The sequence below is a fragment of the Pseudorca crassidens genome, chromosome X, assembly GCF_039906515.1.
Source record: "Pseudorca crassidens isolate mPseCra1 chromosome X, mPseCra1.hap1, whole genome shotgun sequence".
NCBI classification, from domain to species: domain Eukaryota; kingdom Metazoa; phylum Chordata; class Mammalia; order Artiodactyla; family Delphinidae; genus Pseudorca; species Pseudorca crassidens.
The window spans coordinates 114,000,397-114,018,673 of NC_090317.1; the positions used below are offsets into that span (position 1 = coordinate 114,000,397).

General features: G+C 42.5%; 1 protein-coding gene across 1 annotated transcript in view; it reads right to left on the reverse strand.

The window, feature by feature from the left end:
* The window catches only part of PTCHD1 (patched domain containing 1), a 55,576-nt gene that overhangs the window by 11,156 nt on the left and 26,143 nt on the right, over positions 1-18,277 (reverse strand). The window contains exon 2 of the mRNA XM_067724654.1: positions 7,018-7,678. Coding sequence (XP_067580755.1) covers positions 7,018-7,678 — 661 coding nt within the window. The remainder of the gene's footprint in view (positions 1-7,017; positions 7,679-18,277) is intronic.

The window sequence follows — 18,277 nt, forward strand, 5'->3', positions numbered from 1 at the left end:
AATGGTGGAAAATCCTCCAGTCACTTGGGGTGAGTGTCAGGAATACTCACAGATTAAATCTCACTCTCACCCAGACTCCTTTCTGGGACCTGACCAAAGCCTTTGGGATTGTTTACAACCTACCGACGCAGGAATCGACAAGTGAATAGTTGAGAGTTAACCTAACTTTACCCAGTAGATACACTTCCGGAAAGTTGTTCATAAAGTCACTTATATTTTATACGTATTTAATGGTTTTGCTATCAGAGGCAGTCTGGGTGATTTGTTTGTTTATTTTTTTGGCCAATGAATATCACAGGCAAATCGATCTACTTTGTACATTTGGACTTTGTAAGGCAGATGTTTCTTCAGGCCCAGATTCTCCTGCCTTCCCCAGCACACAGAACCACAGCGCGGAGGCTGATGCCTCTGGGTGCTCCTCACATTTTAATCCTTTAATCCTAGCAGGATTTCCTCATCCTGAGTTCTTAAAAGTAAGGAATAACTAAGAAGATGGAGGAGGTAAAATGAGATGGCTTCCAGTTTCAATGGGAAAACATTTAATATCAGGAGACACTGAAGCCGTTGATAGCATGCCTGGCCAGTGCCAGATTTCATATATGGAAATAAAATCACTACATTCTTCTAGAAAATCCATGGAGTGTAATGAATGCATGAGAAAAATCTGCTTAAAACATATTTTATTCTTAGACAAGTTTCACTAAGTAGCTCATGTTTATAGAAAGCTTTTCCTTCCATGACATCCACATAAATTCATGATTTTTGTTTTTCTGAGAAGAAATTTAAAGTGTATATACGTCTGGCCTGAGTAACATCTGTTTTAAGGGAGAAGTTCATTAATTGGGTTGCATTTACACTTTGCCTGTTACGAACATTTACTTTCTACGCTGAACTGTTTGGTTTATCACAGCCTGTTTTGTCTGACAGTTAAGAGTGAGAGTAAAGGTGTACTCTGTTTAAGTTAAGACAGATGCTCACATCAGGGCGAATATACACATCTTACTCTTTCTACCAGAGGCTTGTCACATTTTGGTAATTCTAATCACAGCATTGGGTTTTAATCTGAGAAATGATTTTCCTTCATTTGAGAGGTGCAAATAAGAGTCCAAGAAATGAATTGGCTAATAGCTCTTCCTTGTTTTAAGATAAAGTATTTACATACTCTGTGTGTGTGTATACACGCGCGCATGCACTATATAAAATCAGTGTGTACAACTGTGGCCCATAATATATGCTATGGTCATTGTGTAATATCTCTTCATATAGAAGACATATGTAATATATAAATATATGTATATGTGGCATATCTTATTCAAACACATTTTATATATTTACATATAAAATGTGTGAATATATACTATGTAATATAGAGAGAAATATATAGTATTTCTATTCAGACATTTAAACAATATATGTAAGGTTATAAACACATAAAAATGTATATAAACATGAACTTACTGCATGATATATCATATTACATATGATATAGGTAATGTGATATATAATATGTATTATGCACCCAGATTACACAGAGACACACACACATGTACCCACACACACACACACATGCATACACACACACACAAGATGACTAGTAAGTTGATATGAAATTTATTTTACTGGTGAGGAAGAGAAATGTTAGTGCTGCTACACCAGTCAGTGCAGAGAAGGGGCTAGAATCCCTCCCTTAGGTTCCATCTACACTTTGGTTCTTGGCTGGTGAAGTAGCCTAGGTGAAATGCGGGTATCCTTGACAATGACCACGAATCTGCTTGCGTTGTGAGCTACTGTAGACCCATGTGGGCAACACTGCCGGGCCCAGCAGTGACTTTCTGAGATGCTAATCCAAATGCAGCAACAAACTAGGTGTCTCTCCTCATGGTCTTTTTTTTTTTTTAACCAGCTCAATGTCCTTCCAGCTGTTGCTTCCAGCTGCCAGACCTTCATGGAATTGGCCACTCTCCTATTCCCTAGACTAGTTGGCTAGACCACCCAGAGGATACCCAAGAGACCTGGGTCAGAGATGAAGCACCCTTGCATTCCTCTGCCTAACTGGGCTCTGCCCTCCCGGACTGTGCCCCTAGTCCCGTTCTTGTCTTCCTTTATGGTTAAGGATAGAACAATAAAACGTGTTTGATCCATCCCCTCAAACCTATTTTTCCCCACCCACCCCTTACTGTAAGGAGTGGTGGAGCATAAGAATAAAAAGCCGGTAACTAGCCACAAAACTTGATTACACAGTAGCCTTGTAAATTAGTCCCACAATGAGCACAGGTCATTAGAAAAAAGCTATTCAGGAAAAAACTTTGAAAAATTACTCTCTTATTTCAAATCAGATGTAAACAACAGTGGGAACAACAAAACCCCTATGAATCAATTATTTTTCTAGAAACTACTGAACCTTTTAGTGATTTATATCTAAGCAGAGTATTTCCACAGCATTCTAGCATACTTCTACTCCATCATGTAGATTGTTCTATTGTTGCAAATAATGGACTTCTACGATAACGTAGTAGGTTGAGCCATAGGAAATGACCACTTTTGTCGTTCAAAAATGGTCAGATATTGGTACCAATTTTGTAGGTGAAAAATGGTTGAATATTGACAATTTTGTATTTTATTATTACCTGGCTGATTTTTCCCTCCCACATTTCTCATGACTTTAGAAATATACCAGAATACTCATCAGGAAAGCAAAACTTTGCAGGTTTGCTTAAGTTTAGAGCCAAGATAATTAAGAGTTCCGATTTCTCCATTAGAACGAAATTTCTTGCACAGGAACTTTTACCTCTTTATAAGCCTGAGCTCCGTATACTGCGTCAGATTCTAGGTGGCAGCAAATAAGAGCCAATTCTCATAGAACTGAGCCTGAGCTTCTGGTTTCTGCTAAATATAGATAATCTTAGAAACCTGAACGAAGCCAAACATCCTTGCTATTAGCCTCCTCCTAACACTTAATCACATCCTTTCTTCCTTTCCTATCCTTGAATTTGAGTGGCCTGGCTGGATAATGTAGAAGGAAGAGGGAACCCTGGATCTGACATTAGACTGTCTCAAAATCCCAAACATGTGAAAGGGCTTGAAGAATATTTTTCTTGAAGAAAAGTTTTCGTCTCATCTGGGCTCTGAGTCTCTTGTATCTTAATAAATGCAAAGCAACCCTTATAAATTAGATTACCACATAGAAAGTAATATCCCAAGTATCTTTCACCGCAACTTTACTTCTCCCCTTTTAGCTGTACAGAATGTACATGAGGCACCAAACCTGCCAGATGAAGAAGGAAGAAAACCTTCCTTCTGTTGCCTTCTATATTCTCCAGCATTCCATTCCTTTCCTGATTTGTGTCTGATCAGCAAAGCTGTGGAAATATTAAGCCTGTAAGGAGAGCTTGCATGTGCAAAACCTGTGCCAATTTCTTAAATCATACCCAACTGCAGGGCAACGTTGTAAATCCTCATCCTTTAAAGGAAATTCCATAACGGATTAACATGATGAGTGTGAGATGTTTACAAATGGCAGTTCGGGTACCTCAATACCTGGTGTTAACATAGTTTGGAAAGAAAGGCTATTACGTTATGCATAAGGGGCATGGATGAAATAAACTCCTCTCCAAATTATAACCACTAAAAAATGTCAATGAGCATTTATGATACTGTAGACCTTTAAGAATTTCAGCTCTAAATAAACTGATCTGACTCATATGGACAGGGGTTTTGGCAGAAGTGGGGTTGTCTAATATGCATGACACTGATTAAAAACATTCTAAATCCTGATGTATCTATGCTTACATCATTGCCAAAATGATTCATCTGTGTAGGATATATTCTTATTGCCAGAGATGTCACGTACCGTCTTGGCTAGAAACACACAGTCACATCCCATTATGGTGAACTCTCAGAGTTTATCCAAATTCTTTCCTATTCTGGAATTTTGTCAGGTTAATACTGCTTGACACACATGGTCTTAAAATTTTCCATTCTAAATCTACTGCCATTTTGGCATTTGGCTGGGTCTGGCCTTATGTGACTGGCATCACACTGAGACTGTTTAGTTTGTTGAATTTTAAACCTATAATTGTTTATCACATTATAGACCTATTGTCGGCCAAGGAAATGTCTGGAAAGGAAAAAGAGACTTTTTCTAAGATACTTTTCCTTCTAAAGGAGGCCATATATTTTTAAAAGTTTTATTTGATCGTATATTAGTATCACAGAAAATCAAGAAGTTTTGCTTAAATCTGCTTAGTTTAGAAACTGGACAAGTTTATTGACTCATAGTGCAAAACGCTTTGCACTGCATTTCTTCTTGGTCATTTGAAATATTTATTGGCATTTTAGGACTGGTCATCAAAAAACCAGAATTAAACATTGGTCCTGAATGCAGCAGCATTTATGAGCATGCTCTGGCTTATATTCCATTTTACAATCAAATCTGAGAACAAAGAGTTTATCTGAGAAATACGGAAGGGCAGCTATCCTAAATCCGGACGCTGTTGGCTTTACGAGCATGTTAAGCATCCGTTACGTGATGCAAAGTATTTATTGCAAATGGGCCTTAGCTACTAAAATGCGTAGCTTCCTTTCATGTTGTGACTAAGTAATTTGAGATCTCTTTGAGCTGAAAATGTACAGAAAGGTTGCCTACTGACTGTCAGCAGGGAAAACTACCATCAAATCAATGCATGTAACATTCCTCACAAATTACGAGCAAGGGTGTATGGGGCACTGTGGCGCTTGATCTCTTTCACGACAAATGCCAGATTTTTCTGAATTGAATTCATGTGAAGTTCACTGATACTGGGTCTCCCTTGCTAACAGCATCTTTCCATCTCTTACATCCCTCCCCACACCAGCACTACCTGCTGTATTCCTTTTTGTGTTGACTTCTACTTACAATATTTAAAACTTAAAAAAGTACAAAAATCAGTTTTAAGGAATTTTAAATATTGTAATTTATTTTACTTAATAAAATACAAGAAGTTTTGAATATTTAATTTCATTTTACTTATAGTGAAATTAATTTGAAGAAGTTTTGAATATTACTGTTTAGTTTTACTTAAAAATTAATTTTAAGGACCTCTAAATATTGAAATTTTGTTTTATGAATGCAGTTCATTTTCAGGAAGTTTTAAATATTGTATCATTCTCTGAGCTCACTGGTAACTACTTAAGAGTGTCATAAAACCAGGAATGATAGTCCTTTTTCTATCCCTGACATCCTTTTTTCTTCCCCTTAAGAACCTGTCTCCCTTCAGTTTCCCATAAACCCTTATCCCCATTTATCTTCCTCCCACAAAAACAATCACATTAAAAAATACACTATTTTTAAAATGGAAAGCTAACAAACAAACAAACAAAACAACCCCCCAAGCATCTCACTAATCATGAGCAGAACATTTTAATTGAAATCTTGACTCAGGCCTCCGTGGAAGCTCCTCCTAACCGGTCCTTACTCACGCCTCAAGGAACCGCCCTGTATTCCACAGCTGACCCACATCGTCTTGGGGTTATCTTAGAGAGGCAAGTGATGCTGCCATCTCAACAGACTGAGTTCCGGAGGAAGTATGGCAGCCTCTCCTGTGCTGAGTTCGGCAGTGATGAGTAAACCGATCTGGTAATTGCGCAGCATGCTCGGTCTCCGCACAGTGCCCCACTTTTCCACCAAGGCTGCTAGTATGTGTTTATTGCCTGGGTTTCAGTTCCCACAGGCCGCAGAGCATGGAAGGCCGCACGTAGTTCTGTGGCTCCGCCAGCCCCACACGTTATCGTTTAACCATCATGCAGCTGAGACTTCCCGAGTAAATTCCTTTCTTTTCTACTACCCCCAAACAGGACACAAGGCATACTAATGAACTCCACCATAGTTTTTCCTCAGCCAATGAGAAATGCCACTTCATTTGTCATGTCAGCATCTGATTCCAAATGACATTTTAATTTTGCTAAAGGGATTGATGAGAAGTTGCCAAAGAAGAGGGGGAAGCTAACTGAATCCTTGGCCCACAAGAACTCTGCCATCAGGTTTGCTGGGCATGGCACCTTCAAAATCAGATGGACAGAGCAACTGACATTATGTTATGACCACTACAGCTTTACGTTGACAATTATCTCTATCAGGAAGTTCCTGCAGCCTCCAAGAGAGAACATAGTGGGATTCTCACACTATCATTTGAAAACGTTCTCCTGAGTTCATAGCAAAGACAGGAAAAAGTTACCTTCTTATTTATGTCTCACTTGTTGGCTTCAGAGTTCTCGTACGTTTACCATATCGTTCTGTGTGATGTTCGCATCCACTCAGTCCATCGGGTAGGGAAACCGAGGCCAGTGGACACTGTTCGCGCCCAACCTCTGTGCCCTCCCGTTCCCCATTCTTGAGCTCACGGAAGTCTTCTTACTCCAAATACTGGTAACCTGAGGGATTTCTCCAGCTTCAGGAATGTGCTTGGTCTTCCCTGGGAAGTGCTGGGGCGTTAATGACTCGGGGGAGAACCCTCAATGAATCATACATAGGGTTTCTGGGTACACTGCACAGCTTTCAGCCTCCTCACCCCTCAAGGAGACCTCTGAGGTCTCTCAGAGGTCCCCAGTGGGACTAAGCCACGGGTGCCCACAGCTTGTGCTGATTAGCATACCCCGAATCGTCTTCCTTCCCCGTTTCATGTCCTCACTCCCATGCTCGGGTCTCAAAGTACTTGTGTCTAAATCCTTGTCTCAGGGTCTGCTTCTGGGGAAGCCCAGCCTAAGGCGCTGGAGCACAGAGATTAATATCTGCTCAACACCGTGCAGCTACTCAATGGAGAACCAGGCCTGGAACCCAGGGCTTGGGACTTCCGGCACATTTACCAGATAAGGCTGCCTCTTGTGACCCAACACCACCTTATAGAACTGGCCCCAGGGCTTCTGGGCAAGAGGAGGAAGCCATAAATGAAACAAACTTGTTAGACGGCTTCTCCTTGCCTTTTAGGAACCCAGTCACCACCACCAGAAGGAGGAAACAGAAAAACAAAGGGTAGTAATTACCTAGCATGACGAAAGGGACTCCCAGGAAGGTGGAATTGTATTTCCCACCAGTAAGATTGATGATCCCGGCCGCAGTGAGAGTGGCCAGGCTTATGGTCACCAGCCCGAGCAGGCCCAGCCAGGGTTTGCTGCGGACGCAGTCCTGCATGGAGCAGCAGAGGATGGCCATGGTGGCCACCAGGATCAAGCTGGTGACCAGGTAGCGTTCTGATACGCGGCTGGTCTTCTGGAAATCTTCCCTCAGTGAGGAGGACGTGTAAGGGTACATTTTGACTTTGCCGTTAGATTTCTGGAACAGTCGGACGGTGTCGCAGAAGCTGGACTCCCACCTCTCTGCCACCATGTCGTTGAGACTGTTGATTGACTGCAGGTAGTAGGTGAGCTGGACGGCCTCTGCGGATTTCACTCGGTCCTTGCTGTGCACGGTGACGCCTCCAAGCTGATGCCCGTTGTAAACTGCCCTCCCGTCCTTTAAGTGAGTGATCGGGTACGTGATAGCAAAATTGGTCCGGTTGGTGGCCCGAGCATTCTTTAGCTCCTCCAGGACATGCACTATGTCGTCCACGATGCAAGTCTTATCGTTATTCAGGATACATATGTGAGCAAATGTGTAATTAAATCCAGGCCTTGGAACCTGGATCCTGGTCACAGCAGCATGCAACTATGGGGAAAAAATGAGAGTCAGTGTTGATTACCAAAAATAAGACAGTACTAAGTGACATTAGCTCTGTGGATTCAAACGTCTCTATTTTTTGTGGGGGAGGGGAAAGGGGGTCACTCATGCCATCTCTAAGCTAAAGAGTTCAAATTAAATGTTATAACCTTACATAAGAAGTGGGTAGTAAGGATGTAAAACACAGATTTGAACTTGTCAGAAATGAAAATTCTCAGACCTGGTAAGTCACAGTCTCTGGCGTGTGGCCTAGGAATCTGGGTTTTCACAAGCCCTTCGGGGGATTCTGATATAGCTAAAGTTTGAGGAGCACCACCATTATTTCTACACGTTGTGTGTTCTTTATGTGTGACTCAGTTGGTCTATAAATATCTGAAAATCGTATACTGGTCCACCCCAGTATAAGGTCTCCCCTTGAAAATGTAAAAAGTGAACTAAGGTGCAATTCCAAGTGCACAGGCCCCCTGTAGGCCCATCCCTTGCTGCCGATTTGTAGGGCAGCTAAATGATTTCCCCATTCAATGTAGTCACTCTGTGACATAAAAGACAAGCGGTTCACCTTGAGGGCCCTTGTATTCTCTGCTTCTGTGGGAAGGGAGCTGTAACTGCAGAGCTTGGCTGGGATACATGGCAGTCATGCTAAGGGAACACAGTAGGATTTATTCCGCACACCTTGCCCTAAATCACATTTGCTGTGCCCGAGTTCTGTATGCCTGTGATCCAAGTGCACATGGGAATACAGACGCTCATTTAACAGCCCCTACTACGTGCAAGGCACAGTTCTAGGCCCTTTATATGGATTAAGTCATTTAATCCTTACAAGAAACTCTAAAGTAGGTACAAATACTAGCCTCATTTTACAGACGAGGAAGCTGAGACACAGAGAAGCCAAGTCACTTGCCCAAGGCCACACAGAGCTGGGCTCTACCAGGCAGTCTGGTTCCAGAACCTGTGCTCCTAGCCCCTCACCATACGCCTCTAGGTTGGCAATACCAGAAGCTAGATGAAGGTTCTTGCTAGCAACTAAATCCTGGTTTTGTGCTTTCACCGCCCCACCTCTAAAAAATTACAAGGGCTCAAGTTCAGACATGTAGGAGCGTGTGTAATCTAGTCTAAGGTGAGAAAATACGGCCTTCTCTCTGTGAAATGAGGCCATTAGTGGACATGTAGCTGAGTGTTAAACAAATGAGCACATCTAGGTCCATGCCTGGCACTGAGAGGGCTCTCCCAAGAGCAGAGCTAGCCGTTATTACATACCTGATGAACGAAGAACATTTCACACTTAAAGGGAATAAAAGCCTCGTATCCGGAGTTGCCGTACTGTCGCAGCGCCACTATAGCTCATAACCTTCTGAGCGTCTCCATGACCCTGATAGATTTGCTCTTAAATCTGCTGTAGCTGGATTATCTGCTGAGACATTTTCCTGTGTATGCATGTGCCAGGGTGAGTGGGATACTATGTTTTTTGAAAATGTCTGAGGGGCACCAGCTGTCAAAGTCCTCCTTCCTCACGTCTCCTCACGGGCCCCAACCCGTAAACACTGAGAGTGTGTTTTCATCCATTCTTCTCTAAGCTTGGCCCAGTGAATTTTGATTAAAAGAACTCCTAACTACAAAAAAAATTCCAAAATATGAAAAGTTACTTTGGAGGAGAGAAGAACCAAGAGGAATTTAAAGACAAGAGGGAGTTAAAAGAAAGACTTTGGGGGCAAGCTTCAGAATAGGCTAGAAAAGGAGTGGTATTGAAAGCATGCATATGTGTAATATTTAGTGCATTGTTTGTTCCCATGAACAGTCTAATAAATCTCCCTTAGAGTGATTACTAAATATGTCAAGAGAAAAAGATTGCCAAATAAGATGGTGCTAAGTCACAGGGCTGAACCCAGTTATAGCAAGGGGATATTTTCCATCCATTCTCTAAGGCGACCATGCCACGCTGGGTGGGGAGTTGTAAACTATTTAGTGATCTGCCAACTCTGCCGATCTACTGCTGGGACCCCCTGGGACCACAGACCAAAGAAAGCAGACATGCTGTTAACCCCCGTACCACCAGCTCATAGGAGGGAGGCTTGGAAAATAAGAACCTTCCTGAAGTTTGAGAGGGAAGGTTTCTTAATTCTCAGTACCAGAACTGCTGTGAGATTCACCTGCTTTGAATTTCCGAAGGGAAGGTGGGTAGAACATGTGTCACTCTTGCTTCTCAGTGGCAGGGAGATGCTGGGTGAAAAAGCAGCCAGAGAAGGGGCGTTGGCTGAGGCCACCCACCTGGCAGGGGGAGTCTACTGGGATTCTACTGTGGGATAAGAGGTGCGAGGATAATGAGAGGTCTGGGAAAGGAGAATGGAGACTCCCTCCTGGGGCTTTTGGGATTACTCAGTTCTGATCTTTGGTTCTTATGCCTACACGTCAGGTACACACACATTCTACTCTTGGCTGTCCACAGAGCCACGGGCAGACACACTACACGTGCTACTTGGACATCTACCTGTACAGGGTTTTTAGAATGCCTTGATTTACTTTCCTAAAGGAGCCCCACTCAGGACAGCAGAGGCATTAGTAGGTGATCTTAGATTATATTCACAGGGGAAAATGGAAGCCAGAGATCAAAGCTATGCTTTTGTTTTTTTGGTTTATACTCACTTTAAATTTCTGCACTGAAAAAGAAAAGCAATGTGAAAATGATGACAAGTTAGTTTACAGTGACTTCATCTTTGTCTTTAATCTTTGCTCTTAGGGGCAGAAGGGGGAAAGAAAGATAGGAAGACATCATAGCATGATAGTGAGATGGTGACCAAGACACCTCAGTCCATGAAATGGACAATCTCAATCCCTGTAAGCTTATTATTTAGAGACCCTCAGAAAAGAAAAGGAGAGGGAAATGACATAAAGTCATAGTCCTGACCCTTAATATAGTCTGAATCTGTCATGTGAATCAGCATATAATCCACGTTTCTATAACTATGTACAGATTTTGGATTATTCACTCAACACACATTGAATAAGTACTCATCAAATCTACTGTGTTGTCAAAATAGGATAATTTCCCTGAATTTAGGGTGCTCACACTTACACATGGAAAATCACATAAGAGATCTGACGTCCAAAACAAAGGGGCTATTCTAACAATGCCGAGCGCTCTAGTAAAGCCTAATCCAGTGTCAGTCTTGATCGCAATATGTTTATTATTATTGTATTTGCCGCCAAAGAGGCCAAAGTGAATGTTAAATTGAGATTCGTTCTAGGGCTCTGAACATACTGTTTAAATTGTTAGATTCTTTTCTCTCATCACCCTTCAGGCTAAGAATGATGACAGTAATAGTAACTCGTCTGCTAAGCACTCTCTATATAGTTTTCAAAATTTCTTCAATACAAGACTCTATGGACATGGTTAAATCGTGATTCCCGTTTTATGGCTGGAGCAGTTGAGGCCTAACGAGTCTAGACCAGGGCAGCTTTAGAACTTTTGGGGAAGAATGAAGAATTGTCAGCCTACCTGGTTCAAATGACCGGCCTTGATGTGACTGAACTGTGGGATGGCCACATTTGGGGATCTGGGGTCCATTAAGAGAGATCAGAAATAATCCAAACAGCCAAACTTCATCTTTAGGCAGCAACGGAACATGGCAATGTTAACAGGTAATGAAGGGGATGGGTTTTGAACTTACTGAATTTTCTTATTCTCCATCCAGCCTCTTTAGTTGCCAAATGAAACTTCTAAAACCTCCTTACCAAGAAAAAAGACCGGGGGGCATAATGGAATCCAGTAATAGGAAGTTTTGACTTCAAGTCTGGCTTTTGCTGCTTAGGTAGGAGTGTCGGAGACCCTAGGAATGTCACTCTGCTTCTTCATGTCTCAGATTTTTCAGTAAAAAAAGGAGGTTGGTCTAGCTAATCTCCACGGACAATTTGGTTCTAACATGACATGATTCGAAGATGAGTGACACCCACAAAGTATACAACCAGATCCTCAGTGAGAGAAAGTTAACTTCATAAATATCAACTTGAGATTTATTACAGCTGCTTGAAGTATGCTTTTCCAACACATTGAAGTTCTTTTTAGGTCAGTGACAGATCTGATAGTAGATGAAACCCAGAAAGAAAACCACAGGATAGGGAAAATAGGTTTACTGGAAAAAAAAAAAAAAAGATTCCCTTCTCTGAGTGATTTCCCGTGCTGGGGAGGCACTGGCTCTTATAATCCCCTTCTGCCAGAGCCTGGGACAAAGCCAGTGTGGGCTGCTGGTCACGACAGGCCAGAGTCTAATTTCCTCTCTGCCTCTCCTTGGCACACTCAGATCTTCCTCAGAAGACAGCAGGGGCACCTTGTAGAGGAGAGTACAGAAGGGAACTGGGAGGAAGGAAGTGTCTGCTCCTGAGTGGTAATTGACATAGGAAAAATACCTGTGGGTTCAGAAGAGCTTTTCCATACCTTCCAGCTCTTTTTGTATTTGTTTCTTGTTGAAAAAGGGGAGAGAGAAGGCAGGAAGGCCATTAAGGCAGGGCAATTAACACCTCACGCTGTCCCCCAGCAAGCTCAGCTGTGCCGGAGGCTCAGAGGACGTGGGGGGTCCCCAGGGGGGATCAGTCTGATGGCACTACCTTTATCAGCTGCCTTCCTTTCCTTATCTCACCTTCCCGCCCCCTCCTTCTGCCACTCCCAAATAAGCTGCGCACATGGGAACAGTTTAAAAGGGGAGCTTATTGGTTTGCCTTTCTAACCTATATCATTTGCCCCCAAATATTACCTTCAAAGTGATGCTAAATCAAAATTGCTTTAAAATGCTTTCAAGGAATATCTGGTTTTCATGCCCAAATGAAGTGTTTTCTTCACCGAGTCCCCTCCAAATTCCAGGCCTTGATCAGGGTCTATATGCTGCCACTGTAAGTGGGTAGGAACGGACTGGCAAGGTATCCTCACCCAGGACACAAGAAAGCACCTTGAAGTGGATGGGTCTGGTGTCTGCAGTTCATCAATTACGCTAGCTCCCTCGGTTTTATGTTCTGTCTCTGCATGATCTCACTCTCACCCACTCTCTTTCCTCTTCTTTTAATAGAAGTGTATTACATCAGAACATCAGTCGCAAGTTGGGGATTGTTACTGTGATTCATTTGTAGTGCAGCCAAAAGCAAGTTAGTCATGCCTTAATAAGTGGACAGAAATATCATTCTGCCTTTGAAACATAACGTGTTCGGAGGACACCAAATTTAAGCTGTGGATATAGCTAAACAAGTGACTATCCACACGCTTCCTTTACACACAGGTGCCTGGTGTCATGCTGACCTGCTCCAGTGACAAAAAACCCAAACGGTTACCTTTGTCAGTACTGCAGTGCCAGTGCAGGTCTGGGAGAGTGGAATGTTTCTGTTTCTCTCCTTGCTTTACCAGGGGGTAAACACTGTTTTGCGGGTGCTGACACTAAAAGCCCCACATTATAATTCCCCAAACAGGTTGTTTGTCTTTGCAGCCTTGACTGAAAAGACATCGCAGCTTTGGATTTGAAGGAAATAAATCTGCGATTTTCCAAACAAAATATAGTAATGACGAAGGAAAAGGCAATTGCAATATCTCATTGCAACTTTTGCCTGATTCCACGTTGGTCTGGATGAGACAGAATGCAATGAACCACAGGTTCAATACTCTCTTTTTTCCCGTAGTCTGGGAGAAAATTTGGCTTGCTCTTGATTACCAAAAAAAAAAAAAAAATTCCTTGATATGAAGACTCCTGGAAATCTGTAAAGTTAAACTTTCTGATTAGAGTGGTTATTTTTGAATCCTGCTGTCCTCACTTGACTTTCATGGTCAAGCTTAAACTCTGCTTGAGCAAGTTTGTGGGTCATGAGTTTTGCTAGGTAACTAAGAGAACAGGATGCTCTCAGAAATGGAAGAATATTAAAGCTGACTGGCTAAGAGGCAAAGAGAAGTCCCAAGGAGCCGAATGCCTGGGGAACTGCCAACAACCCTTTTAAGATTTGGTCAGGAGACCACAAATAACTATGCAAGGGGACAGACAAAATTAAAGGATACCGAGGACGTCTAGGTCTGGAGAACAACTGTGAACCTAAGTGGGAAAAGCACTGGATCAGGAGTCAGAAGACTTCAGTTTGAGTCCTTGTTCTGGGTCTTGCTGGCCACATGAGTTAGAGATAAATAAAGAATGAACTTTGGAAAACACATACCATGCCACTTCCCTGCCCTAAAGTCTCCAGTCGTTCCTCATCGTGCTGAGAGCAAAAACCCAAGTCCTGACTGTAGCCAACAAGATGATCCATTGCCCCTGGCACTTTCTACGGATTCCTATCTCACCGTGCCCTAGTCACACTGCCTGTCTTTGCCATGAGTCTGCCTGGAATGTCTTCCCTTCAGATAGCATTACTTCCTTCACTTCCCTGCTCAGATGTAATCATCTTCCCTGACTCCACCCCCAAGTTAAAAAATAGCATCCCTCGTCATCACCATCATCTTTGCTTGTTTTAAGTTTTTCATGGTACCAACTATGATATGGCATTACATTATATGTAATATATACGTATTAGTTTCTTTATTCTGCTGTCCCCACTAGAATATGTTTTACCATGCTGGAGTGTTTGTCTCTTTGGTCTACTTCTACATCTCCATTACTTAGTTCCTGAAACATATACTCAATAGTTATGGAGTAAACACATGACTATAATAATCTTGTGAGTGAATGGATTTTAGTCTGTCTCACAGGCACGATGAGGGCCAGTGAGGTGATAGATGTGCATGCATATTGTAAACTCTGGAGGGCTACACAAAGGTAGTTCTTATTCAGCAGGGAAGCATGGAGTGGTTAGTATCTTCCAGCTGCCCAGACACAACCCTACAATTGATTCCTGATTCTCCTGGAGCCCGTGATCTTTCCCACGATTTGGCAACATCTTGTGCTGTAGTGGGAGGGACATGGGCTATGAGGTCAGAATGCCACCAGTTCAAATCCTGCTGCTTAGTGCTAGCTTTCAGGGCATAGATAGCTGCCCCTATCTCCTTACCACTTCAGTGCACACCAGCCCTGTTTCCAGCCTGATGTGGAAATAATGAAGCATTAACGTACTATCTCAATCCCAAGCAGCCTGGATCGATGACTCAAAACAGTTTGTGTATAAATAGCCCAGCTCCCTTGTCCCCAAGGTGGGCTGACTCTGCAACATGTGTTCCTCATTGGCTCCTGGAGTTGCCCAGTGGGATTAGGCTCCAGTTGCCCACAGAGTAACCGGCTTGACAATGTCCCCATAACTTACGTCTTCCCTTCCCCGGCTCCTGTTGCCATTATCTTATCAGTGCTTCCTGGGGTTGTCTTCCACATATACTACTTGCATCAGTTCCTTGACTCTGCGTCAACTTTAGCGGGAAACCAAACTAAGACAGTTACTTCAGGCATTTAATTCAGTTTCATTATCTGTAAAATGGGGATAAACCTGACCTCGTAGGGTCATTATGAAGATCAAGTGTGATAACATAAAAAAGGTGTGTGGTCTGGCATTTAATATTGGGTTAAACCATATGAAATTTCCACTTCTATAGGTAAAAGAGTGGTTCAGTATTGGCAATTTTATGTGGATCGCCTAACCTTCAGCGAGGGTCTGTTCTTTCCCCTTTTAGCCCCTCCTCCTTTCCAAGAGTCCTGCCAGAACTCCCCTGGAGGGAAGGGGTCACAGACAATTTTATTTGGTTTCCAAGGACCAGTTTGGTGGTACCAGGACAGGCTTTTAGGAAAAAGACAACAGTTTGGGGCTAGAATATCCACTCATTCCCTTTTCCACGAGCAAAACTGAGACTTGCAGATACTGTGGCCATGAGTCCCTGCATGCAACTGGAATGCACACTTTTAGCAGTTTTCAGCTTAAGGGAAAAAAATGCTATATAACCCACATCCCTGATCTATTTGGAACTGCAAATAATTGATAACAATATTAAATCTACAAAATTATGAACAAGCGTCTTCATCAGACGAGATCTTTGGCAATTTTTTTTCCTTCAAAGGATTCACTAAGTTTGTAATGGGCACGGAGCAAGGAAAAAGTTCCGCCTAATGACATGGCGGCGGCACTCCTGAGTGGTGGACCATGAGCTTTGTAAGAGCAAGTACTTGATTTAATTCATAAAAGAGTGTGTTACCTGATAGTGCATGTTTTTCCTGGAAATGGTTTTTTTTCTGTTTCCCAAACTACTGACCTTACAAAGCTACTGACCTTAAAAATCACAGGAGTGTCTCAGCTGCTGCCCTCCTTTTCCAGATCTGAAAAGAAGTCTTACAGAGCAATTGGTCAAGGCCATGATAGTTTCTGTGATTCAGCTTGCTAGGGCCTTGAATTTTCTGGGAGGTGCCAATGTCGGTGGCCTCGTGTGGCGTGGAGAAGACAGACTGCCTGGACTCAGTTGCCAGCTGTGGCTCTTAGTAGATATGTGATCCTGAACACTAAGCTGTTACTTAATAGCTCTTTCTGTGCCTCAGCTTCCTCATCAGTAAAATGGGGTCAATCATAGTACCTATCTCCTTAGGATTGTTGGAGGATAAGTGAGAAATTGAATGGAAACTGCTCGATATAGTCTGACACACAAGTGCTACCCAGTAAAGGTTTGTTAGCAAAAAAACCAAAATGAACAAACAAAAAACCCCCTTTCTATCCTCTGTTTTGCCTTGTCCCGCTTAATTTTTTTCTTTTACCCATAGAACTTCCTCAGTGTTTCTTGAAAAGTATCTTCAATGAAATGTAAAGGTGACAGATTTTTGCTCCCATCTTTACTAGAGACTAAAGGGTAAATGGGGTTAATAGCATGCATCAGTACACATAATTGAAGAGAAGAGCTGGACTGTATGTGTTTACAAGTTGCACTCCCTAATTCCAGGATAAGCTCCCAGCCTGAAAGCATTCCACCTTTTTCAGGTTAGCTTCCCAGTTAGATTACCGTGCACATCCGACTAGGAAGGGGACTATGGTGTGGGCGAAAGAAGGAAACTAAAAGGTGTTAACTGCCTATGAAGGGTTGGGCTTTGTGCAGAGAATGCTGCATCTATCATCTCATTCAGTCCTCACAGCAGTTCAGAGAGGTCAATGTTACATTGCATTTACAGGTGAGGAAACTGAGCCTCAAGGAACTTAACTTGCCCACAGTCACAAATTTAGTAAGTGGATCGGCCCAGATTTAAATCTTGGGCTCAGAAGATTGTCTCCCAGTGGGGTTTTTTTGGCACAGTAAAGACCTTACCCCTTCATCTCTGTGCTTTGGCCATTTGGATATTGATAAACTTGTTTTGGGGTGTTAGGCTTAAGCATGGTCAAGCCACAGAATGACATGGTTAGGGGCAGTTATGAATTAAAAGTGGTGATGACGTAGCAAAATCAAGGGGTCAAACATGACAAAGCAGCCTAGGGGAAGCAGCAAGACTCTGACCTGTACTGAACAGTGAGACCCAGCAAATGCCAGCTATCTATGATAGAGACCTCAGAGAGAAGCTACAATCTCATTACTAGTGACAAGCACATGCCACTAGCTGGAGATGCCGAAAACAGATGTATGAGGACAAGCCTTTCATCGGTCCAGATAGCATCCTTTGCATCTTGTGTGTTTTCTATGTGACTCTCCCCCCACCCCCCATACACACACGCAGAAGGAAAAAGAAAAAAATACGTTCTAGAACATGTTTGTGAAAAGGGCCGGCAATTTGGGGGTTTATTGCAAAACATGAGATTTAAGTTGGGGGTGTACAGGATTTGGCTATCACTCCGCCACAAAGGCAGTTTAACATTAGAATATAAATGCTCCATGAGGGTCTGTTTCCCTCCATACTGTATGGTACATAGAGGAAGCCCGACAAAGCCGTGCTGACTGAACCTTCAGTGTTTGTTCCTTCTTGCTGATTTATATTTTCTCTGGTGACATTGAATGATACTTCATTTGTACCCAAAGGCTACTGTTCTACCTGCATATCATTTCCATCTTAAATAAACAGATGACATTGAATTTAGTCCTGTCACTTACACACTGCAGACAAATGGCTGACCTCATTAGACAGACGGATATGGTTAGAATACAATGTAAAAAATGTAAGAGCAGAGAAACAATTTAGGTAGGAGATTGGGTAATTATGTGTTAAAAAATAATTGGGTAATTATGTGTTAAAAATAATTATGTGTTATGCTTAATTATAGAGTAGTTTGAATTTTTTCTAGTGTTTTTGTTTGTTGGAGGGGAAAAGTTTTGTTAAAAATACAGAATAGTTTAGAGACTAACATAAAAACTCCCATGTACCTATATCCAGTGTCATGTCTGTTTGAAGATTCTGGCCCTGGTGTTAATGCTGTCCATGTAGGTGACCATATAATTTATCATGCAAACTGGAACACTTTTTTTAAAAAAAAATAATGTTATAGCCAATTATGTCTCAGTTTTTTTTTTTTTTTTTTTTTTTTTTTGCGGTACGCGGGCCTCTCACTGCTGTGGCTCTCCCGTTGTGGAGCATAGGCTCCGGACTCGCAGGCTCAGCGGCCGTGGCTCACGGGCCCAGCCGCTCCGCGGCATGTGGGATCTTCCCAGACCGGGGCACGAACCCGTGTCCCCTGCATCGG